This window comes from Armigeres subalbatus, chromosome 3, assembly GCF_024139115.2.
Source record: "Armigeres subalbatus isolate Guangzhou_Male chromosome 3, GZ_Asu_2, whole genome shotgun sequence".
Classification (NCBI taxonomy): domain Eukaryota; kingdom Metazoa; phylum Arthropoda; class Insecta; order Diptera; family Culicidae; genus Armigeres; species Armigeres subalbatus.
The window spans coordinates 9,652,026-9,675,860 of NC_085141.1; the positions used below are offsets into that span (position 1 = coordinate 9,652,026).

The following is a 23,835-nucleotide window of genomic DNA, read 5'->3' on the forward strand; positions in this document are numbered from 1 at the left end:
GCCCTAAACATTTATGTTCCCCCCCGCGCTGGTTATTCCCATCTACTGACGAAGTCGGGTAACCTCACCCTACTGTCATCGCCTATCTCTCCAATGGGAAAAAATGGTGGCTAGCATCTCTGGGGTTAGCGCATCGATAATTACCGAAACGAAGTCCAATAACAATTCTTTGAGTAAATTTGATTCTAACCTGAATATCTGCAGTTTTGGTATTTGCTTTGAACATTACATCAATCATGTGACGCAATTTTTCCTTTAGAAAATCAAAGTCGGGAGCAGACATGCTTGGGCTTATTCTACGAGTCGAGTGACGTGAGGTGAGTCGATTTTAGCAATTCTCACGTGAGGTGACCATGTTATTCAAATGGGGCTATAAGACTCTTCTCACGTCATTCGAGCAATCTCACGTCACTCCACTCGTAGAATAAGCCCAGCTACCTGAGTCGTCAGAACGATCGTTATTTCCCGTTGAAGAATGGCTATGAACATCATTCATCGTCGGTAAATTTTCAGAAATGAGATTTTGCCTGCCTGCAGCGATGCTTGCATAGGTGAGCGTGTTTGTAAAATTAGAATTCGACGAACTGCTCGTTACTCGGTGAGAAGTAGAAGCAAAATGTGTTCGTTGATTGTGGTGGGTATGAATGACTCGACCGGCAAATGATTGCGGATTTTGAGCGTTTGAAATATGCCAATAGGTCATTGCGCGCGGCAAACCTAACCTCACTATTTTGACAGGTACTGGTCCTGTTGTTTACGTTTCGGACTTAGAATTTTTTTGATCCAAATTAAATCTGCATATTTCACGATGTTGAAGACATTCCGTACAATCCGCATTCAAATATTGGTAATTATCGATAAGTTTAGGTAATTATCGATCAGAAAATCCAAATAATGATAGAAGTATCCCAAAATTAAAATAAAGTCGTCTGTAAACAACAGGATCAGTACCTGTCAAAAGTCGTGCGTGACGTCACTGTGCAATGGAGTATTGGATTTATGATTGCACCCTCAATGGATTATTTTAGGTAACTCATTTTGCACTCACCGCATCAAAACAAAGCCGCCACTGTATATGTAGGTTAACATGCGAGAGGTTTTGAAGGAACTGGTCTACGGTGGCGCTATCTACTCATTTCATAGCGGCAGATTTTGCTTTTTCATTAATCCATTGGCACATTTAAATTTATTGGAATCTTTTCTCACAGGACAGGCGTCCTTGGCGAGAGAGGTTCCACCACAAATCATGCATTTAACATCCATGTGGCAATGTTTAGTTCTGTGACTCCACTTTTGGCACTTACGGCACTGAGTGGGGCTTTCGAAATTTCCCCAGGTCTGCGGAAATGTTCCCATGTAACACGGACATTAGACATAATACAGGCCTGTTCCAAACTTTTAATATTATTTAGTTCACTTTTGTTAAAGTGGACTAAATAATATTCTTGAGAAATACCCCTCTGGAAAGGAAGGTATACCCTCGTCGTCAGCTTCACCGTGTCAGGATCACACCGTGTTCGTCAATCTGCACGCTCAGTTCAGACAACATCTCAGGTACTACAGGATCGTTCGCCACTACCGTCATCTGCCGCAAGATTATCTTCGTTCTGTGCTGCTGACCCGGCAATGCATTTTCCGTAGTCGACATTATTGGCGCCAAAGGGAAACATGAGCATGAGCATGAGCAGGATAACCGTACAATTCGTAGTTGCTACTCCGTGATTGACTAGAACTTGCGAAATTGCACAGGGAACCAATTGAATGGAGCTTGGGTTTAGCTATCATTCTCAATGTGCAAATTTCGGAAATTCAATGCATTTTACTAAGTCAATTACGGCGCCGGCCACGTCCTTACGGTCATCAAGGGAAGGAAGGATTATTAGTTCAACTCTCGTTGCTACTAGAGACCGAGTATACCTCTGCATCTCCACGATAGTCTTAGGATAGGATATTGTGTTAGTATGAAGGGATATATTATCTGGATTCACTTTGGTAAGTGATGCGATCTATGGGATAGGAATATATGAATGAGAATTAGAAGTACTAGAGTAATGAGAAAGTATTAAAGTGAATTCTAATGGGATTCATTTTTACAATTAGAATTTGAATGCTATTGGATTCTAATACCACGCACACGTCTACCATACCATCGCTACCCGCACATCAACCTCACACATTCTTACTTGTATGAGGCCTGCACGAGCATAGCGACCGTATATAGCATTCGTATGCGGGTACAAATGAATACCAATCTATTTTTACATTTTATTTACTGCTACTAAGTAACAGGCAGCTTTTTATAACAATTCTATATTTAGAATCATACTTGCTAGCAATAAGAATTTGATTTGCAAAGAGATTGAGTTATATGCTTAATGAAATTATCTAATAGGAAATTGGAAAGGGCCAGGGATCAAACCCTTAATCTCCTGCTTATGAGGCAGAAGCAGTGACACAAGGCCACCAAGCACCTTCATTATTGGCGCCAAAGGGAAACAAACCACAAACTCTGAATCCATTCGTGATACTGGTCCTTTTTATTCCTGTGTCCATCGCAGCTTTCAATACGATCGGAAGGTGTTTCACTGGAAGATTCTCTTCTCCGTTTTCATTCGTCATTCACAAACAGCTCGTTTCCAGGCGATTTTGAGTGGTATAGGTATTTGGATACAATACTAGACCAACATTTGAAAAGGGCGTAACAGCCAAAATTTATTCCTTCTGATTCTTCGTCTACATATACAGCAATATATGTGGACAAAGAATCAGAAGGGATAAATTTTGGCTGTTACGCCCTTTTCAAATGTTGGTCTAGAATACATATCATATACATACAATCAAAACGATGCCCATGTTCAAACATAGATCTGTCACCTCCACAGGACTTTCCAGGAGGGTGAAACGCCTGTCATCCGCGGTACAATGGCACTCTACCCAACATCGTTTTTGGTACTTCTGTTTTTGGTACCCAGTTTCTGGGTAGTATACCCGAATTCAGCGCTCATTTTGGGTGATTGGTTTGTACGCAGTTAGTGCTAATTATCGGCAATTAACTTCTCCTGGCGAAAACTTGCAATTAGTTGAGGTACATCGATCCTTTTGTATTTGTATGGCTTCTTTATGTCGAAAAATAGCTCGTCGATACTTCCGAAGTTATGTTTTCACCAATTAAACGAAATTAAAACAAACACATTCTACGCCATATTGAATGAATGGTGAGTAGACGAATTAGCCTTCTCTTCAGTCCCCTGGGACTTTCAGACGCGCTTTCTAGTACATAATACAAACCACCTTACTGCTTGAATACAACTCACCTTTTGAAATCAGCGTCAGGATTCAAAAAATAACCTGGCAGGATCGCCAAAATGGGTGGCCCCAAATGGCCGGACAGCAGCTCTTCGTGGGTACGTGTGCACGCCACGAAAGTATGACCAGAAGAGGCCGAGTGGCTTGCTGCTTACCAATAGACCAATGCAAGATCTTGACTTAACCTCAAATCACAGACAAACAGACATAACACTCGTCAAATTTTCATTGTTCACGGATTTACTGGTCAATTCAAATAATCATTAGTTGGCCAATCGATCACTCGTGGCGCGCGCATCGCGCGCATGTTTGCTCACTACCGCCATCTGGTTCGTGATTTGCCCAACTAACTGAAATCAACAGATATCGTTAGTGTTTGAACGACGATGAATTAAAATCGATCAGCTGGAAATAAAAATCCGTAATTTAAGTTCAAAATCATTTTGATCCGAATATTCTAGTGATATGCTTTGATTCCTACCATAAATCCCAGGCTATTGACATCCTATTGTATAGCCCATCGCCCCGACACGCTGAGATGTTAATGTATAATCACACGCTTAAAGTAGCTTACTCAAACCCCACAATTCTCGAACAATCAGCTATCAACTGATTCGAGCCCAGACGACTAGGAGCGCTGTAAATAAAAAGCTGTGCCTTCAGATTTTCAATGAATCTCGAGCATTACTATGTTAAAATTCATATCCTTTTGGAGGACCTTTCAAAGTCGATTGAGTCGCCTTTCGGATACTTATGGAAACACAATACAGACAGTTATTGCAGTAAAAAAGTTTATTCATTAAAATTTATACAATCTCATGAATTATATTGTTTTGTTGTCTAAATGTCCCAGTAACAGTTGTTTTTTGTTTGATTTTCTATTATTTTGCTAATCATTCGATTCGTTTGCTTTGCTTTCTAGCTACGTCGTGAAGAAAGTATTCTTTCTCTATATGTTTATAGTAAGGTCAAGATTTATTGGTAAACATTGTAAAAATACGGAAAAACGAATGCCGCCAAATTTGCTTTGTAGCTATTTATTTTTGAATTTGTTCAATTGTTCAAACTTTTCTTCAGAAAAAAAAAAACAAATTTGAAAGATGAATTCATTGACATTAGTGCTGTTCAATGAGCAGCTCGAAGTAGCTCGGAGTTGTTCCCGTCCTGCTCGTTCTTTTTGATCAACAAATGGAGGTGCTTATTGGACCGCATCAATCACGTGTCAACATTTCATTGGAAATATTTTTCGACAATTTTGATTGCTTGTTGCACGATGAGTTAGTACTTTGTTTATTTAATTCCTATCATATAGCAGAGACATATTTGGACCTTTAAAGTAAGGTCGTATTCAGTGTCTCGTACTTGATACGTAAAGATTACAAAGTGGTGAATTTAAACGAAGTAGTCCCATCCCATCACATAACTGTGAGGGAAATAAAAACATAACTGTGAAGGAAATAAAAATATAAAATATAACTAGCTCAAGCTGGAATCTCTTTTGAATAACTATATTATGTTTCAGTTGAAAATCTAATTCCCAACTCGTGAAAACCGATTTTTTCACATTCAATTCAAATCGCATCATTGTGGAATATTGTTCGGCAACCACATGCGCAATGATGAAACTTGTGACCGATGGGAGACAAATCGATTATCGCGAGAACAAAAATTATTATCTGTTGTTCTACGATATTTAGGTTAAATAAAAAATGAAGGGCTACTTCGTTTTTCCGTATTCTTGCGGGCCTGACATGGCACCTATGTATAGTCTTGGATTCCTATCGAAATAAGCGCGAAGTAATCTGTAAATAATTCTTTTCAATGCCCAAGTTACCAAAAGTTCCTTAAAAAGTACGTTTTCTGCTAATTCAGCTCAGTCAAGATGATTAAGTGAAAAACTCATTTTAAAGGAAACTTTGGTTACTTCGGTGCACAACGGATCATGTCGCGTTTAATTTTTATCCTGACAGATTGTTTACAAAATACTTGACGCCTAATTGACAGGAGCAGAAAAAAAGTCAAATTCGTCCGTCCGTTCGCATGTGACTCCATAGCTGATTAACTTAAGCTTGTCGTAGATGATTTGTATCTCTGTTAGTAAGATTAGTGTCTCTGATCTAACTACTATTCGCCTGCCACGGTCCTCAAATTTAGCGCCTAAATATTGCAGCCTATTGCGCTGCCCTAAATATGCCGAAAAAGTTACATCAAAACGTTCGATTGCTAACCATTTGTATTTTTTTTAGTTTTGTTACCTAAATTTTGTGTTCCGAAACCCAGATACATGTCTAGAAAAATATTCACAAAAATCGTTAGTTGGAAGGAATGGAGTTAATCTATCCTAGAGTTGTCTCGATAACATGGGGGACGATACACGAACTTCTTGTCCTACAGGACACCATAGGTCCAATAGACGGGAGAACAAGCTGATGATCTTTTATCTTATCGTGGTCACTTTACTTGATCGGCTATTGAACCTACTGTGTCTGTACAGTTTGTCGGTGATTTGCTTGTTTCGTTAGAGAAATTTCTTATTTACTATTCAAATCTATCTAGCAGGGGTCTTCTCGACTTGAAAAGAAAGCTGCAACTGTTTCTAACAGTTCTATTTAACGTTACACGTTCTGTCTTATACATTTTATTTTTTATACACAGTTTGTAGTACTCCGTTGTACATTATTATATAGAAATAGCTTAGGTGCTTACCGTTCGATTTTCTAGTTTCATTATTAGTCGACAATCCGAACGTAAAAGTCTTTTATGCGATGTTATTTCGGATCTGCAATTCATATTAAATCGTTTATTATTTTAATTTTTAGGAGATAAAGGCGATCTAAATAAAGCTTAATAGTAGAGAGAATAAGTATAGTAATGCTTCAAGAACAAACGATTGTGTCGCATAAATGGTCGAATAACAGTTTTTCTTTATCACGAGTTATCTATACATTGCTGTGAATGCGTGTCAAGTTTCTACTAATACTTGCGTTTGCTTTATGTTCTCACAAAAGCCTTGTAAATAAATACTTTGAGTTTCTAATAAACAACACTTGCTGCATAAAACATACATGCGTTTTATCACGCTATTAGGTCGAATTTTTCTCAAGCTAAACTTTTCCTCGCATTGCGATACGTACGATTAAATAGCATACTCGTAACTTTTTAATATAATTTAAATATCTATCATTCAAAAGTTAATATTGCGCATTTGAAAATTCAGTTGCCATATGATGTCACTTGTATACCCCTCGAAAAATAGAAATGTTGCGCTTAGTTGTTCTTGAACCGAAATAAAATATCAAGTTTGCTAAATATTGGATTTGGATGAAATCTGCACAATTCTTATAAAAGCCTAATGCGATTTGTCTGGGTGATAAATGAATTGAAAGGTCACGATGGACCAGATTGGGTTATAAACTTAGATGGACGGAGATTTCTATTAGCAGTTTTATTGTCGTCCGACGAAAAATCATGGCATGTTATAAGAATCACTGGAAAACAATATCATACTGGAGTTCGCAATGCATTTTTCGCCGATATCATACTAAGCAGTTTTGGGCGTGTATGAAGGAGACAAACGAGTTTGTGCTTGGGTTTACTTTCCCTTCACCTTGGTGGCACTGGAGGTGGTTGGCCGCATGAATCCACCGGTACGAGGCGTACTGCTGCTTGTGCTGTTTCGGGCGGTTCCTGTCCTAGTGGTACTGCCGCTGGACCCGGATCCACCCGAATTGGCTATACTTGTGTTGCTGGATGTTTTGGATTGCAGCCTATTTCGTACGGTATTTTGATTTTGGTTTTCTTTAAAGCTAGTACTCGGTCCCAGAGAGCTGGAACCGGCCGATTTGAGTGGAGGCTTTCTGGCAGCTAAGCCCGTAGTTGCACTTTGTCCTATACTGGACCCACTGGAACTGCTTCTGCTGGCCGGAGTTGCCGTTAAGGGCGTTCGTATACTGCCCGCGCTTAAAGGTCGTTTGGTTGGCGAACTGTGCGCTGATAGGGTAGTGTTGATCGAACCTGACCCGGAAAGTCCGCTGGAAGTAGTCAACGGTGATGACTTTGGACGTAATGGCACCTTTTTAACCGTATTCGTTGAGACGGCGCTACTGAGCGAAGAGCGTGATGATCGAAGACTGGTTCTCGAATTGCTCCTTTCCACATCTAACTGTTGTTTGTTTGCATTTAGCAGAGGCGATTCGGTTCTTCTCATTGAATTTGTTCGACGTGGTAACAGATTTTTATTGACTAGAGTAGGAGGGTTTCCTCTTAGGGATTTACTACGCTCCAAAGCAGACTGGGGCTTTGTTATCAGCAAACTCGGAAGATTTGGAGTGGTGCGAGTGGGAATTTTTCTTGGACTAGTCTCCGCCACGCTTCCTGATGGTTTTACAATCTTTTTGCTTCTCGAATCTGAACCGTAGTCATTACATGATGAGGTACTATCCTTACCGTGTGATGGAGTATCAGAGACTAAGCTTTGAGTTTCTTCGAAACCTTCGTCGTTCAGCTCATGGGTTATTACCTTAACGGTGCTCGGAGCTTCCCGGACTATTTCCTTTGGTGGGCTCCAACTTCGTTCCGGGGAAGGAGACTTCAAACTTCTAATTGCCTTGCGGACATCTTCCTGACTAATCCTGCTCATATTCCGACCAGTTTTCAAAGACCTCAAATCGGATACCTTCACCTTATCTTCTACGGAATGGTTCAACTTGTCTTGCCAACGTTTCAGTCGAGCCTCCTTTTGTTTTTCGCTTGATTCAATCTCCGCCACTGCTGTGACAACCGGATTTCGAGAAGTCTCCGCCACCAGCGGATTGTCCGGAAGGGATTCTGGCGAGGTGGTTTCGTTGCCACTACTCAGATCCACTGGCCTTTTGAACCGCCGGGTACGACGAGCCGATGAAAACCGATCAAATTGTCCATCTCCAAGTACTTCGGGTTCGGTGAGACTAGTTTTCGGTTCCAACTCGGCAGACTGTTCAGTAGCGCCGTGAAGCTTACGACAGGAACTGCTTCCGCTGACATTTTGATGTTCACGGTTGAAGCTCTTCCGGATAGAAGGTGGCGTTTCAATGTTATCGGAATCGATCTCGATCTTATTATTCGTCTGCTCATCATAGATGTGGTGCGTTCGACGACCTCTTCGTGGTGGGGGTGCAACTGATGGGCCACTCTCTGGTAACTGATTATCGCTGGTGCTGGTGCATGATGAGTTGATGGATGAAATCGTGGACGGAGTATTATCGTTCGGTCGTATGTAGATCGATTGTTTTTCCACCGCTGGGCTGGGCTTCGTTCTCGAGTACTCACTACCGTTCGTTGGTCTTATGTAGATGGATTGCTTGTTTTCTTCGTTTTGCTTTGGTGAAGTGACTGTGCTTTCGGGTTGTGAAGTGTTGTCCGATCCTCGTCGAATGTAGATTTGCAGCCGATCGGATGGAGGTCGATCACCCAGCGATTGGATCACAGATTTTCGTTTGTCCTCCTCAAGTATCGACTGCAGGTTTGAACTTGCGCCAGTACTTTCCCTGGATCGTTGCCTTCGATATCGTCTGGCGTCTTGATCTTCTTGGCTGTTCAAACTGGATTTCCGCCATGCCGATTTGTCCTGCACTGACGGTAGTGCACCTACAGTAGAAAGAAAAAATATTATTTAACCACAATCAGTGAATAAAAACAATGTCTGATCGTACCGGCAATTGCATCCATGGTTCCCATGACATCAGTCTTCTCAAGTGCACTGGATGGCTTCCAGTCGGGATAGACACGTTTGTAGTTCGATGGCATCTGATCTGCCGTAATCTCCGGCGGAGTTATCGTCGGGGGTTTTTCCTCCGGTAGAGGTTCCAGCTTACTACCACGATCACTCTCGTTGTCAGTCTCATACGATCGCCGGTTGACGGCGAGCATTTTCCGTTTCTTCTTCAATTCTTCGGTTTTTTCGTCGGCTTCGTTTGCTTGCAGCCATGACTCGATCTTTTGTCGCCATTCCCTGGAAATTCTTTTTCGATAAGCGTTCGAGAACAGAAACCATTAGCATGGTAGCCAAAATCTCATTCTGAAGTAGAGACCACAACCTTTAGATTTGTTAGTTTTGAAATAGTTTACCCGTACGAGGTCTGTTTATTAGTCACTTACTTCAAAAGAGACAGAAGCTGAAATAGACTGAAACATAAAGACAATATCAAATCTGAAAGTATACCTCGGCTTAGTTTCTTCCACTGGCAATGGCTTGCTTTCGGCCAATGGCGATGGTGAGCTCGGTCGCTCCCGATCCGCTCCGAAGTCCACATTGAGCAGATCAGGCCGCTTTTTGCTGCCACTGCCGGATCTTGCTCGACGAGCCCAAGACCGATCCAAACTTCCGCCGTACGACGATACAGACTTCCTCTCGCGGCTGCCATTTTCATGACCAGACGACCGGAGGAAGTCCATGAGATTACCTTCATCCTCTTCGGAAAGCACCCGGCTTCTCCTTCTACGTAGACTACCATTTGGTGTGATATCCGGCGAAGCGCAATCCTCTCGCAGCATCACCGGATCCCCATTGCTGGTGAACGATCCTATCCGCCTTCGGGACATGGCTGGACTGTATCGCATGTCGTACTGCAAGGGATCCAGTAGTAAACTGTTTTCCGAATCAGATACTGGAGTTCCCGGTTGATTTGCTATGGAAGGTATACAAAATATCTCGCAATGTGCTACAAATAGGGTTACACGAAAAAATGCGATACATACATTGCCGTCGTTTGAGAGCCAGCTGTTCCTCCCTTTGCTTCCGTCGGACCAGCGCCTGCTCTTCCTGGATACGGCGCTTATCGTTGTCCTTGACGGCTTGACCGAACTTTTCGCAGAAGTTGTGGAATGTCCTGAAACATTCTTCCATTTTGAACGTGGCGAGGTCCTCACAGAAGAAGTCGGCCAACTGAAGTCGCATTGTTTCCAGTTCTTTCAGCGCTCGTTGTAGCATCAAGATGTCCCGTTCCGCGGTCTGTGTGTAAATTTTAAAATAAGTTATTAGTCCGGACAAATAATCCAACATCTTCCAGCTTACTGTAATGAATTCATCCATTTGATATTTGATGTCCGGTTCGGTCTTTGGCAGTTCGATCTGTTTCTTGATCTTTTTGATGCGGTTATCTATGGCATTGATTTCGTTGCTAATTTGTTCAACCGTGGTTCTGAAAACACAAAACAATTAATATTCGCTTTGGAGTATCGGCAATATGGCACCGCTGTACTTAGTGGCATTTTCCAGCGTGGACATCTGGCCCGGGAAGACGAGGAGTTCGGGATTTTTCTTCTCCGCTTGTAGTGCCACAAAATGTATCAGATTCATGCCGGGTTTGTTCGCCCGAATATCTGTCAGTTTCTGCAGTGAGGACAATTTAACGCCGGCAGCATTTCCGGCGTAACCACCGGAATTCAGGAAGTTGCCGGCCACTACTACCATGTAGAGAACTTCCTGGAGGGCTTTGTTGTTTATCAGATCTGTGGAAATTAAAAGTTGAATGTTGAGTTGTGTTGTAGTGCGCCTGGAACGCATATTAAAATAATGAAAACTATTCTGTTTATTTACAACTTAATGCAAACTTTGGCTGAAATGCCATGGTGATCTAATTTTTTATGTGCAGTATTTAAGAGCTTTAAAAACCAAAATCGTCATATCTAATTCGTGGAATCTTCAAGGATCTCAACCTTAGGCTGTTCAACTATTGTACAGCTTGAATAGGTAATTTATCTCATAATTTAATAAAACCATGGTGGGGTAAAATGGAAACGTTATTGTGCGGGTGATATGGACCATTTGAAGTACATACACTTTTTTTCCAACACCAAAATTTTTGATAAATTCAATTGAAACTTTAATTGAAACCTCCTTTCAAGAGGCTCGGAAGCCTCCTTTCAAGAGGCTCGGAAGCCTCCTTTCAAGAGGCTCGGAAGCCTCCTTTCAAGAGGCTCGGAAGCCTCCTTTCAAGAGGCTCGGAAGCCTCCTTTTAAGAGGCTCGGAAGCCTCCTTTCAAGAGGCTCGGAAGCCTCCTTTCAAGAGGCTCGGAAGCCTCCTTTCAAGAGGCCCGGAAGCCTCCTTTCAAGAGGCCCGGAAGCCTCCTTTCAAGAGGCTCGGAAGCCTCCTTTCAAGAGGCTCTTAAGCCTCCTTTCAAGAGGCTCTGTAGCTTTTCAAGAGGCTCGGAAGCCTCCTTTCAAAAGGCTCAGAAGCCTCTTTTAAAGAGGCTCGGAAGCCTCCTTTCAAGAGGCTCGGATGCCTCCTTTCAAGAGGCTCGGATGCCTCCTTTCAAGAGGCTCGGAAGCCTCCTTTCAAGAGGCTCGAAAGCCTCCTTCCAAGAGGCTCGGAAGCCTCCTTCAAGAGGCCTCAAGCCTCCTTCAAGAGGCCTGGAAGCCTCCTTTCAAGAGGCCTCAGAAGCCTCCTTTCAAGAGGCCCGGAAGCCACCTTTCAAGAGGCTCAGAAGCCTCCTTTCAAGAGGCTCAGAAGCCTCCTTCAAGAGGCCTGGAAGCCTCCTTTCAAGAGGCTCGGAAGCCTCCTTCAAGAGGCTCCAAGCCTCCTTTCAAGAGGCTCGAAGCCTCCTTCAAGAGGCCTGGAAGCCTCCTTTCAAGAGGCCTGGAAGCCTCCTTTCAAGAGGCCTGGAAGCCTCCTTCAAGAGGCCTGGAAGCCTCCTTCAAGAGGCCTGGAAGCCTCCTTCAAGAGGCTCAAGCCTCCTTTCAAGAGGCTCAAGCCTCCTTCAAGAGGCCTGGAAGCCTCCTTTCAAGAGGCTCAGAGCCTCCTTTCAAGAGGCCTGGAAGCCTCCTTTCAAGAGGCCTGGAAGCCTCCTTTCAAGAGGCCTGGAAGCCTCCTTCAAGAGGCCTGGAAGCCTCCTTTCAAGAGGCTCAGAAGCCTCCTTCAAGAGGCCTCAGCCTCCTTTCAAGAGGCTCGGAAGCCTCCTTCAAGAGGCCTGGAAGCCTCCTTTCAAGAGGCTCAAGCCTCCTTTCAAGAGGCCCGGAAGCCTCCTTCAAGAGGCCCGGAAGCCTCCTTCAAGAGGCCTGGAAGCCTCCTTTCAAGAGGCTCGGAAGCCTCCTTCAAGAGGCTCAGCCTCCTTCAAGAGGCCTGGAAGCCTCCTTTCAAGAGGCTCGGAAGCCTCCTTTCAAGAGGCCCGGAAGCCTCCTTTCAAGAGGCTCAAGCCTCCTTTCAAGAGGCTCAGAAGCCTCCTTCAAGAGGCCTGGAAGCCTCCTTCAAGAGGCTCAGAAGCCTCCTTTCAAGAGGCCTGGAAGCCTCCTTTCAAGAGGCTCAGAGCCTCCTTTCAAGAGGCTCGGAAGCCTCCTTTCAAGAGGCCTGGAAGCCTCCTTTCAAGAGGCTCAGAAGCCTCCTTCAAGAGGCTCAGAAGCCTCCTTTCAAGAGGCCTGGAAGCCTCCTTTCAAGAGGCTCAGAAGCCTCCTTCAAGAGGCTCAAGCCTCCTTTCAAGAGGCTCAAGCCTCCTTTCAAGAGGCTCCGGAAGCCTCCCTTTCAAGAGGCCTGGAAGCCTCCTTCAAGAGGCCTGGAAGCCTCCTTCAAGAGGCTCAAGCCTCCTTTCAAGAGGCCTGGAAGCCTCCTTTCAAGAGGCCCAGCCTCCTTTCAAGAGGCCTGAAGCCTCCTTCAAGAGGCCTGGAAGCCTCCTTTCAAGAGGCTCGGAAGCCTCCTTTCAAGAGGCTCAGAAGCCTCCTTTCAAGAGGCTCAGCCTCCTTCAAGAGGCCTGGAAGCCTCCTTCAAGAGGCCTGGAAGCCTCCTTTCAAGAGGCTCAGAAGCCTCCCTTTCAAGAGGCTCGGAAGCCTCCTTTCAAGAGGCTCAAGCCTCCTTTCAAGAGGCTCTGGAAGCCTCCTTCAAGAGGCTCAGAAGCCTCCTTCAAGAGGCTCGGAAGCCTCCTTCAAGAGGCCTCAAGCCTCCTTCAAGAGGCCTGGAAGCCTCCTTTCAAGAGGCCCGGAAGCCTCCTTTCAAGAGGCCTGGAAGCCTCCTTTCAAGAGGCTCAGAGCCTCCTTTCAAGAGGCTCAGCCTCCTTTCAAGAGGCCCGGAAGCCTCCTTTCAAGAGGCTCGGAAGCCTCCTTCAAGAGGCTCGGAAGCCTCCTTTCAAGAGGCTCGGAAGCCTCCTTTCAAGAGGCCTGGAAGCCTCCTTCAAGAGGCTCAGGAAGCCTCCTTTCAAGAGGCCTGGAAGCCTCCTTTCAAGAGGCCTGGAAGCCTCCTTTCAAGAGGCTCAGAGCCTCCTTCAAGAGGCCTGGAAGCCTCCTTTCAAGAGGCTCAAGCCTCCTTTCAAGAGGCTCGAAGCCTCCTTCAAGAGGCCTGGAAGCCTCCTTTCAAGAGGCCTGGAAGCCTCCTTTCAAGAGGCCTCGGAAGCCTCCTTCAAGAGGCCTGGAAGCCTCCTTTCAAGAGGCTCAAGCCTCCTTTCAAGAGGCTCAGGCCTCCTTTCAAGAGGCTCAGCCTCCTTCAAGAGGCCTGGAAGCCTCCTTTCAAGAGGCTCAAGCCTCCTTTCAAGAGGCTCGGAAGCCTCCTTTCAAGAGGCTCAGAAGCCTCCTTTCAAGAGGCTCAGAGCCTCCTTTCAAGAGGCTCAGGAAGCCTCCTTTCAAGAGGCTCGGAAGCCTCCTTTCAAGAGGCTCGGAAGCCTCCTTTCAAGAGGCTCAGAGCCTCCTTTCAAGAGGCCTGGAAGCCTCCTTTCAAGAGGCTCAAGCCTCCTTTCAAGAGGCCTGGAAGCCTCCTTTCAAGAGGCTGGAAGCCTCCTTTCAAGAGGCTCAGAAGCCTCCTTTCAAGAGGCCTGGAAGCCTCCTTTCAAGAGGCTCAGAAGCCTCCTTCAAGAGGCTCAGAAGCCTCCTTCAAGAGGCTCAGAAGCCTCCTTTCAAGAGGCCTGGAAGCCTCCTTTCAAGAGGCTGAAGCCTCCTTTCAAGAGGCTCAGAAGCCTCCTTTCAAGAGGCTCGGAAGCCTCCTTTCAAGAGGCTCGGAAGCCTCCTTTCAAGAGGCTCGGAAGCCTCCTTTCAAGAGGCTCGGAAGCCTCCTTTCAAGAGGCTCGGAAGCCTCCTTTCAAGAGGCTCGGAAGCCTCCTTTCAAGAGGCTCGGAAGCCTCCTTTAGGAAATTGCCAATGAAGAAACCAGGGTATAAGCAATAAATGAATATAAAGTTTCCACAAATAATGCAAAACTTCCATAAACAATTGAGAATTTTCCACAAAACAAAAATAAATTAGCACTTTTAAAAGAAAAAATGCTATTGCAAAAGAAAAATTTTCCATAAAGAAATCAAAATGTTCCATGGAAAAAAATACAAAATTATTATAAATAAATCAAAACAATAAACAATTACAAAATTTTCCATAAAGTAATTTTTTTTCACTTGGAAATTTAAAAATTTCCACGAAAAAATCTATAAAGAGCAATAAATAAGTATGAAAATTTCCATAAAGAAATATAAAAAATCATTAAAACTGAACATTTAAAATGCGTTTGAAGATCATGGAAAATTTTATCAATTTTATTGCTTTTTGTATTTTTTTATGGAAATTTTCTTATTTTTTTTCTTGCTCTTTGTTGATTGATTTGTGTAATATTTATTTATTTTTTGGAAAAAAATATTTATATGAGGAAATTTTTGTATTGATGTATTTATAAAAAAATTGTATTTTTTCCATTCACATTGCATATCGGAATTATTGAAAAATCACTGTTTTCCCTTTCTCGTATGTGTGTGTATGTCTGTGGGCAAAACACGTATTAAAACTAACTCATGTTTTAGCCACTTATCCTTAACCGCAACAAGTTGCATTCGACGCAGAATCTTTTCCCATTGTTTCCTATTGAAAATTGGCCAGATCGGACTATGGGCTCAGAAGAAATGAGAAAGGTTCCATCACCGATAGGTGGATTAATCTGTTTTTTTTTCTCAAGGGTTCCCCCCTTGGAAAAAAAATTCAACATCGATTTTTTTTTCAAGAATGGTGGCAATGCCTAATAATAGAAAAAAAATGCGATCTATGCCCCTAAATTTGTTTGACCATTTATATGTGATTTTTTCAATACATTTTACGATGCAAGAGATTCGGAGCGCTAGTTGAAATACACATTTCCCCAAAAAAAAAACGTACCTTCTCCAGCATATAGCATTGCATTGATATTTGGCTCTAGGTAAATCAGGTTCGCTTTGAATTCCTCCTTCAGTAGCATGCTCTCGATTCGTAGCTTGTAGCTGAAATGAAAAAAGAAACATTCAGTATTCTAGTCCGTCCCGCGAGGTGCCACGTGCATCGTACTTAGGCACTTGTATCAGTTGCAGTAGAAACTTTTCGGCGTTCCCCAGTCTATTATTGTCACCGTCGAACGATTTGAGCATCTCCAGTTCGTCCACCTCGGGAAGAATTTTGAGCAGTCCTCGCAGCTTTTCCGCGCCGATGTCTTCATGTTCACCGTTGCGTATCAGCTGGATGATGTCCTCGTTGGAAGAGCGGAATTGCTTCAGGAAGATGTTCACGTTTAAGCTGCGTTTCCCATCCAGAAGCGTAATTTCGTTTTCTTTACGTGATTTGCGTTCCAGTGTGTCGGATCCGCTGTTCTCGCGACCCAGCTTTGGTGATCCCTGCGTTTGCTGCAGACAGAACAGGCCCTCCATCTCATCCCAGTTAAGATCCGCCATGGGACTGTCCTGGTGCGAATCGGCCACGATTGACCAAATGTTTGGCTTACCGATGACTTTCTGAGGAGGGATTTTGTTCCAGTTGATGGTTTTCATCTTGGAGCGTGGGACTGGGGTTTCTTGTTGCGGCAGGGGTTTGATGACTTCTATTTGAGCTTCAGGAGTTTTTGGTCGAGCAAGTTCATTGGCTTTCACGGAGAGTAGATTGGGTGCGGGTGGTGCAGGTGGTGCTGGTGGTACGGGTGGACCGCCTCGGGCACTTGGGCCGCCGGCCATTGGCGGAGGAGGAGGTGGGGGAGCACAGGGAGGTGGCGGTGGTGGGGGAGGTGCCAAATTTGGAGGTGGTGGAGGAGGAGGCGGTGCCGGAGCGCCCGGGATGGACGGAGATGAGGTTATGGTATGTGCTGAGTTGGTGCTGTTTGGTCCCGGCGTTTGGGGGCCAACCGATTGCCGTCTGGTTGGACTAGTGATATCGCTCCGGCAGTGGGGGCAAGCGAATTTTTGTATGCTGGGTGCACGCAGCAATCGTACGGATGCTTCCTTATCTTCTAGCAGGGTGGCGCGGTGCACAAGCGTTTCGGCCGTGTCCCAGATGATGTCGCTGATGGGCTCTTTCGGGTCGATCTGTAGCAGGTGCTGCAAGATGCTGAGGAATGGAATTTCCTGCGGGGTGCCGGAAACCTTGAACGAGATACACGTTTAGTTAGCATGTTCGAAGAAAATCGAAACAGGGGCCGGGCGTTGATGTCAAACAAGGATACATATAAGGAATAGTACTAACTCGTTTTATGGGAAATATTTGAAAAATCATATTTTCATGTTTCTGATTTTAAAATTAAAGTGAATAAATAATACACCTAGAAAGCAACCAGCCGATGGCAGATTTTGAAACAGTTCTGCATAAGAACCTTAAAGAAACTGTATAAACTTTTTGCATATACAATTTCGAAAGTTTTAAACACAAATTGAATATAATTATTTTAATAAAGATTACATATCGAGTTCTAATAATTTTTAATAATCGGATCGTATATTGAGTTTTTGAAACACATTTTTTAAATATCATTGTACGTATTTGACGTGTGAGATCATGGGATACGTTTTTAAATTGTGGATATTGTATGAAAATCGAAATAAATATTTTTATGCAATTTATACAGACAAATATTTAATTCATAAACCCATTTCATTCAATTACTTCAACACTTGTCAGGCAGTATCACAAGTTCAACATTCTCTGTTACGTACACACGACGGGAATATCGATCAGGACGAGAAGTGCCAAACGAATGTCATAAAAATTCTGCCTGCATTGTATCGTCGTCATTCGGGCACTGCCTCCGTCATCAGCTGCGAAATCTTGGTGCAAAATTTCAGTCGCTTCATCATTTATCATTCCGGTGCAGTGCTTCATTGAAATTCCCCATTGTAACATTGTGTAGTAAGAAAACACACGTTGCTTCTCATTAACTCCTTCTTCTACATGATGAACCATTTGACGATATTGTTAGTGGCCCCTCCGAACCGCATTCGGCGAAAGATCAAAGACCGCCTCCGCTTCCCTGCTTTTAACTCACCTGTCGCAGTATCGCGTAGAAGACATCAAGATGCGAGTTCAAATTTATTCCGTCCGGCCCTTGCAGGCTCTGTGACTCGTCGCATTCTCGTTGCTCGTCAAACACGTCGAGTTGGACTCCGATGTCCGGTCCGTTACTGGTGAATCGCCTGGAAAGTGTCGATTGAGAAACACCAGAATAGAATCGGTTAGGATAGTGTGGATTCAGATGTCAGAGACCCTCATCTCGTCACGTGATAAAATGATGCGTTTCACTAATTGAGATCGTGTTTCGATTTATTAGTTGAGCGTTTTTTTTTATTTGAGTGTGCTGTTTTTTGGGGATGGCAGTGGATGGCAGCTAGTTAGTGTTTAAAAGTAATACTATTATTTTACCACAAATCACGCAAACTTCGCTCTCAACTGCTGGAGGAAAACCGAACGCCGAGACTGGAGAGCTTTTTCCGACACAGTTCGCTCAATTCTTGTACGATATTCATAGTTCGATAGTTTGGGCTCTCCCTCTCTGGGAAGAAGATTGTTCTTCTTTGTTTTTCTTAACCTGATAATTTTGTTCAATCCTGTTTGCGATTTTCGCGTTTCACCGGTCAACCCCCACCCAAGTGTATTATCGGTGCCGAAAGGGGCAGAAATACCGAGAAACACGTGTAGTCTAAGTGAGACGAAGTTTTTGCAGACGGATGAACCAAACAAAAAATCAGCAAGTTTCGAACAAAAGCTTGCCAAAAAGTTACAGTATGCGCCAATATAAAATTTAGCTTTTTGTGTATGCCTATTTTTAATGGGAATGTTCTGAATCTAAGTCAGCTAATGAATACGATTAATGCATTGTGATGTGGCGTTACGCGTTTTTAAATTACAATCCTGTTGTTGATTACAGACTTATGTCGACCTCTCTGGACATAGCGGAAATAATAAAAAAAATTCATATCTAATATTTCGCAATTGCGGATTCTAACACCTGGTTTTCCTGTTTGTGTTTGTAATTATTGCAACCTTGGTAAGGTAGCCTACCGAAAATTCTACAGTTACAAAGAAAGGCAAAAATAGAGCTGATGGATTTAACCGCAACATACTTGCGACGGGCCCTTCTTAGCCGTCTACAAAGCAATACCATGCAGAGGGTGGCCGGGTTCGATTCCCGGTGTCGGTCAAGACAATTTTCGGATTGGAAATTGTCTCGACTTACCTGGGCATAAAAGTATCATCGTATTAGCCTCATGATATACGAATGCAGAAATGGTAACATGGCGTAGAAACCTCGCAGTTAATAACTTTGGAAATGCTGAATGAACACTAAGCTGCGAGGCGGCAATGTCCCAGTGGGGGATGTAATGCCAATGAAAAAGAAGAAGAAGACTTAGCAACGAACAAAACCCAACACACGATGTAAAGATTATCATCGAGGATAGAAACGTGCCTTTCGGAGAAGAAAGCTTCTTTCGCCCTGGGTTGTTATAGATGTAAGGTCTTTCAGAGGCCCAAAGATTGACTCCGATCACTACCTTCTTCTTCTTACTGGCATTACATCACTACCTTATAGTTGCAAAAAATGGGTCGGGACTATCCAGCGTCACGAGTTCTCGAAATAGCAGAACGATGCGGCGTTTCAACATCCAACGCAATTGAAGAGTTTGCTGAACAGTACCGCCAGAAACTGGACGAGCGGATAAGAGATTCCAACGGATCTGACGTCAACAGAAAGTGGGAGAATATCTACGAAACTAAAGGTGTGCGCTGATCCAGAAATCGCCGGCGGCAGCGTTTGTCGTGATTTTGATCGGCGGTGGCGGCGTTTTTGGTGTCACGCCGGGAGTTGTTTAATCGGTGACGGTGGCGTGAATCGGCGTGGCAATATTTTATTCAGCAGTTCTCAACCTTTTTCTTAGGAGGTACCCCTTCAAACTTTTGTATTCATTGAGGTACCCCCTATTTTTATCGCCCTAATGAAAATAAGCGTAACTAATAATATATATGAAAAATGGTCCTGAAAACTAACGGGATATGAGGCTCTCTATTATTCAGATAGTTCTATTCAAACATTTGTTTAATTTATTTTTATTTTTCGTGACTTTCGTGACAAGCTTCCCACATCTGAGGCTTCCGAGCTTTTTGAAAGGAGGCTTCCAATCCTCTTGAAAGGAGGCTTCCAATCTTCTTGAAAGGAAGCTTCCAAGCCTCTTGGATGGAGGCTTCCGAGCCTCTTGGATGGAGGCTTCCGAGCCTCTTGGAAGGAGGCTTCCAAGCCTCTTGGAAGGAGACTTCCGAGCCTCTTGGAAGGAGACTTCCGAGCCTCTTGAAAGGAGGCTTCCGAGCCTCTTGAAATGAGGCTTCTGAGCCTCTTGAAATGAGGGTTCTTAGCCTCTTGAAATGAGGCTTCCGAACCTTTTGAAATGAGGCTTCCGAACCTTTTGAAAAAAGGTTTCCGGACCCCTTGAAAGGAGGCTTCCGAGCCTCTTGAAAGGAGGTTTCCGAGCCTATTGAAAGGAGGCTTCCTAGCCTCTTGAGAGGAAGCTTCCGAGACTCTTGAAAGGAGGCTTCCGAGCCTCTTGAAAGGAGGCTTCTGAGCCTCTTGAAAGGAGGCTTCTGAGCCTCTTGAAATGAGGCTTCCGAAACTTTTGAAAAAAGGCTTCCGAGCCTCTTGAAAGGAGGCTTCTGAGCCTCTTGAAAGGAGGTTTCCTAGCCTCTTAAAAAGAGGTTTCCGAGCCTCTTGAAAGGAAGCTTCCGAGCCTCTTGAAATGAGGCTTCCGAACCTCTTGAAAGGAGGCTTCCGAGCCTCTTGAGAGGAAGCTTCCGAGACTCTTGAAAGGAGGCTTCCGAGCCTCTTGAAAGGAGGCTTCTGAGCCTCTTGAAACGATGCTTCCGAACCTTTAACAAAAAGGCTTCCGAGCCCCTTGAAAGGAGGCTTCTGAGCCTCTTGAAAGGAGGTATCCGAACCTCTTAAAAAGAGGTTTCCGAGCTTCTTGAAAGGAGGCTTCCGAACCTCTTGAAAGGAGGCCTCCGAGCCTCTTGAAAGGAGGCTTCCGAGCCTTTTGAAAGGAGGCTTCCGAGCCTTTTGAAAGGAGGCTTCCAAGCCTTTTGAAAGGAGGCTTCTGAGCCTCTTGAAAGGAGGCTTCCGAGCCTCGTGAAAGAAGGCTTCCGAACCTCTTGAGAGCGGTTTTCAAGTTTCTTGATAAAGGTCAAGCCTCTTGAAAGGGGGCTTACGAGCCTTTTGAAAAGGAGGCTTCCGAGCCTCTTGAAAGGAGGTTTCCGAGCCTCTTGAAATGAAGCTTCCGAACTTCTTGAAAGGAGGCCTCCGAGCCTCTTGATAGGAGGCTTCCGAGTCTCTTGAAAGAAGGCTTTCGAGACTCTTGAAAGGAGGCTTCCGAGCCTCTTGAAAGGAGACTTCCGGACCTCTTGAAAGGAGGCTTCCGAACCTCTTGAAAGCGGCTTTCGAGTTTCTTGAAAGGGGGCTTCCTACCCTTTTGAATAAAGGTCAAGCCTCTTGAAAGAAGGGTTCCGAGCCTCTTGAAAGGAGGCTTCCGAGCCTCTTGAAAGGAGGCTTCCGAACCTCTTGAAAGCGGCTTTCGAGTTTCTTGAAAAAAGACTTCCGAGCCTCTTGAAAGGGGGCTTCCTACCCTTTTGAATAAAGGTCAAGCCTCTTGAAAGGGGGCTTCCGAGTCTTTTGAAAGTAGTTTACCAAGCATATTCTTAACATATCAATATTTTTCTACTACATACTTTTTTTTTGTTTCGATCAGATTTTCAAAATTTGTACCTTCTTTGTTTGGTCTTGGTTTGGGCCTTTTTGTGCTAGAGCCCTTCCTGCACTGTGCTGGTTGTGGTAGGCAAGATTAACTAGGATTTAATTTGCTGATTGGATTTGCGTGCATTTTATGTACAATGCAAAGTCTTTGAATTAATTAAACTATTATAAAAACTTTATCAATCAAGGAATCAATCGGTTTCCTTCGCAAATTCAGCGGAATTTCCTCGGGATTATCCCGGCAACTCATTCAAATATTTCTTTGGGATTTCTTTAGCTAACTCTCCGGTAAAAATCTTCGCTATTTCCTCGAAATATTTTTTTCGGATTTTCCTCGGCAAATTTTTCAGAATTTTATCCGGATATTCCTTGACATTTCTTTGGAAAATTATTTTGAATTTCCTCGGTAAATTCTTCGGGAGTTATTCGGCAATTTTTACGGGTTTCATGAGGCTAACACGAGGATACTTTTATGCCTAGAGAAATCAAGAAAATTTTCAACCCGAAAATTTTCTAGACCGAACCGGGAATCGAACCACCTTCAGCATGGTTTTGCTTTGTAGCCGCGCATCTTACCGAGCAGCTAAGGAAGGTCCCAATATGGCGGCTCAGCAATCTGACTAGATATTTACTTCAGGACACTTAAGAGTGAGATCTGATCAAACAGCAAAGCATCACAATGTCAACGTTGCGTACGTAAAATAAACTATAAGATAACTACATATTTGACAGTGCTTTGTAGCTTCGATAAGTATTTGTAGGATTTCATCAGCAACAAAAGGAAGAAAGCATCCAATAACCAGATAGTTTTTCCCCTTTCGAATGAATGTTTGTTGTGAAACGCGTTTTTCATTGAAAAATGATTCCCTGGTACCGCACGTTATTTCTTTTTTTATTGGCGCATGCTGTATACCTTTGCAATCGAAATGTCAGTGCTGAATAGAGATTGCAATTAATATTCATAGGCCATAGGATTACAAACTATAGAAATGCCCTACTGATTGTGGACATAATCCTATCGGGCAAGCCTTAACAGCGCCTGGAATAGATGTATTCCACACTCACACTCCTAGACACTAAGACCCCCGCCACCAACAAGATGTTACCGATGCGATGGTGCTGCTTGCCGATGGGGTTTTCATTAACTTCCAATCTTCCCCCTCACTAATCCGCACGGCTATCTGGAAATGCAACTTCAATTGTGACCAAGCACTTCTTGCTTTCGTAATCCGACCGAGAACGCTCGAAACAAAAATGTTCGACTTCGAATCATCAGTAAGAAAGTAGCAAAGGAAAGTTGATTGATTTATGTAGTAGGTATGCGATAGATTTTCCCGTATCCTTTTCTTTGAAGATCGTGTTTAAAGCTGTTTTACAACCGCGTGGTTTCTTGATAGAAAAAGCTTTCACAAAACTTTGTGTGACAAATAAACTAGGCTAAGTTAGATTTTTTTCCTTACGGATGGATACATGGCCGCCGCCTGACCGTACTCGCGGGTTGGTCGTGAAAACTATACTGAAACCGTGACTTCCTTCTTCGGCATGGAAAATGTGTTTATCACACTTTCTCTCGCAGCGAGAGAACTTGGCTTATTCTCCGATTGCGAAACTATGCCTAACGTATAGATATATTTTCCTGGAAGCGACTAAATGTGGCGATGTTATCTGGGATAAATAACAGAACAAGAAGTGTCTTGATTATCAATGTTGGCCAATTTGCCAGCATAAATAGTGGCTTGTTCAAATACCACGTAGGTATGGGAAAGACGATGGATTGACTAAGTCCCAAGTCTAATCTGTTCAAAATTAAACAATTTTTCAAAAATAATATAATGGTGGCACGATATTAATTTGTCCTATTGCGCATTTACTCGATAGCAAAATGAAATAAAGATAGAGTCAGTGATGATAATTATTTGTAGGAATTCTACAAATTAGAAAAGGACTTTGCGATTGTTCAACCTATTTTTTAAATAAAATTTTGGGAATACAGTTTTTTGTTATCGACTAACAACAATCACCAGTAAATGGAATAGTCTTTTAACTATGTGAATTTTGAGATCAGAAAGCGAGATAGCAGTAGCAATTGAAAATTACACGGACTGCCCGAAAAACTAGTGAAAGGCGTTGATTTTATTTTGCGCAAAAACCGGTCACCCGACGGTTGATTTCTTATCACAAAGTTAAGGATGAACATCAAATGGATCATTGACAACCCCTGTGGAAGGGGACAATTCAATTTACTGTCAAAGCCAATTATCCGACGGGTCACTCTTGTACATGGTTTTTTCCGTCAGGAAGCAAATCATGAACATCATATGGTCGGGGTTTTGCTAATTCGCACCAGTTAATTAATTCCACCACTTTAACAGATACGTATTTCGGCCTGATCAGTAAGATCGTCTTCGTACTTATTAGTACCTCAATAGTACGAACTCGTCCTATGACAAGTGAAGACATTCCACTCATTAGAGTGATTCAAATGTTGATTTTTTCGCTACCCTATGCTTAAACGATGGTATTAGTTGTTTTAATAATCTTCCCTAATTTTTAGCTAATTTGGTTGTAATTTG

The 23,835-nt window shown here is 43.5% G+C and overlaps 2 protein-coding genes across 4 annotated transcripts in view; one reads left to right on the forward strand and one right to left on the reverse strand.

Annotated features, from left to right (window-relative positions):
- LOC134226449 (hsp90 co-chaperone Cdc37) overlaps positions 1–23,835 on the forward strand; it is a 395,365-nt gene that overhangs the window by 40,204 nt on the left and 331,326 nt on the right. The window lies entirely within an intron of this gene.
- The window catches only part of LOC134226445 (FH2 domain-containing protein 1), a 293,104-nt gene continuing 273,349 nt past the window's right edge, over positions 4,081–23,835 (reverse strand). For 2 of the 3 annotated variants that reach the window (XM_062707215.1, XM_062707217.1), the window contains 9 exons: positions 17,519–17,666; positions 15,562–16,622; positions 15,397–15,497; positions 10,545–10,794; positions 10,358–10,484; positions 10,042–10,294; positions 9,506–9,971; positions 8,997–9,304; positions 4,081–8,931 (listed from right to left, as the gene is read on the reverse strand). In XM_062707215.1, the coding sequence (XP_062563199.1) occupies positions 6,899–8,931; positions 8,997–9,304; positions 9,506–9,971; positions 10,042–10,294; positions 10,358–10,484; positions 10,545–10,794; positions 15,397–15,497; positions 15,562–16,622; positions 17,519–17,666 (4,747 nt within the window). In that variant the 3' untranslated portion in view covers positions 4,081–6,898. The remainder of the gene's footprint in view (positions 8,932–8,996; positions 9,305–9,505; positions 9,972–10,041; positions 10,295–10,357; positions 10,485–10,544; positions 10,795–15,396; positions 15,498–15,561; positions 16,623–17,518; positions 17,667–23,835) is intronic. The other variant, XM_062707216.1, reaches the window with a different exon arrangement.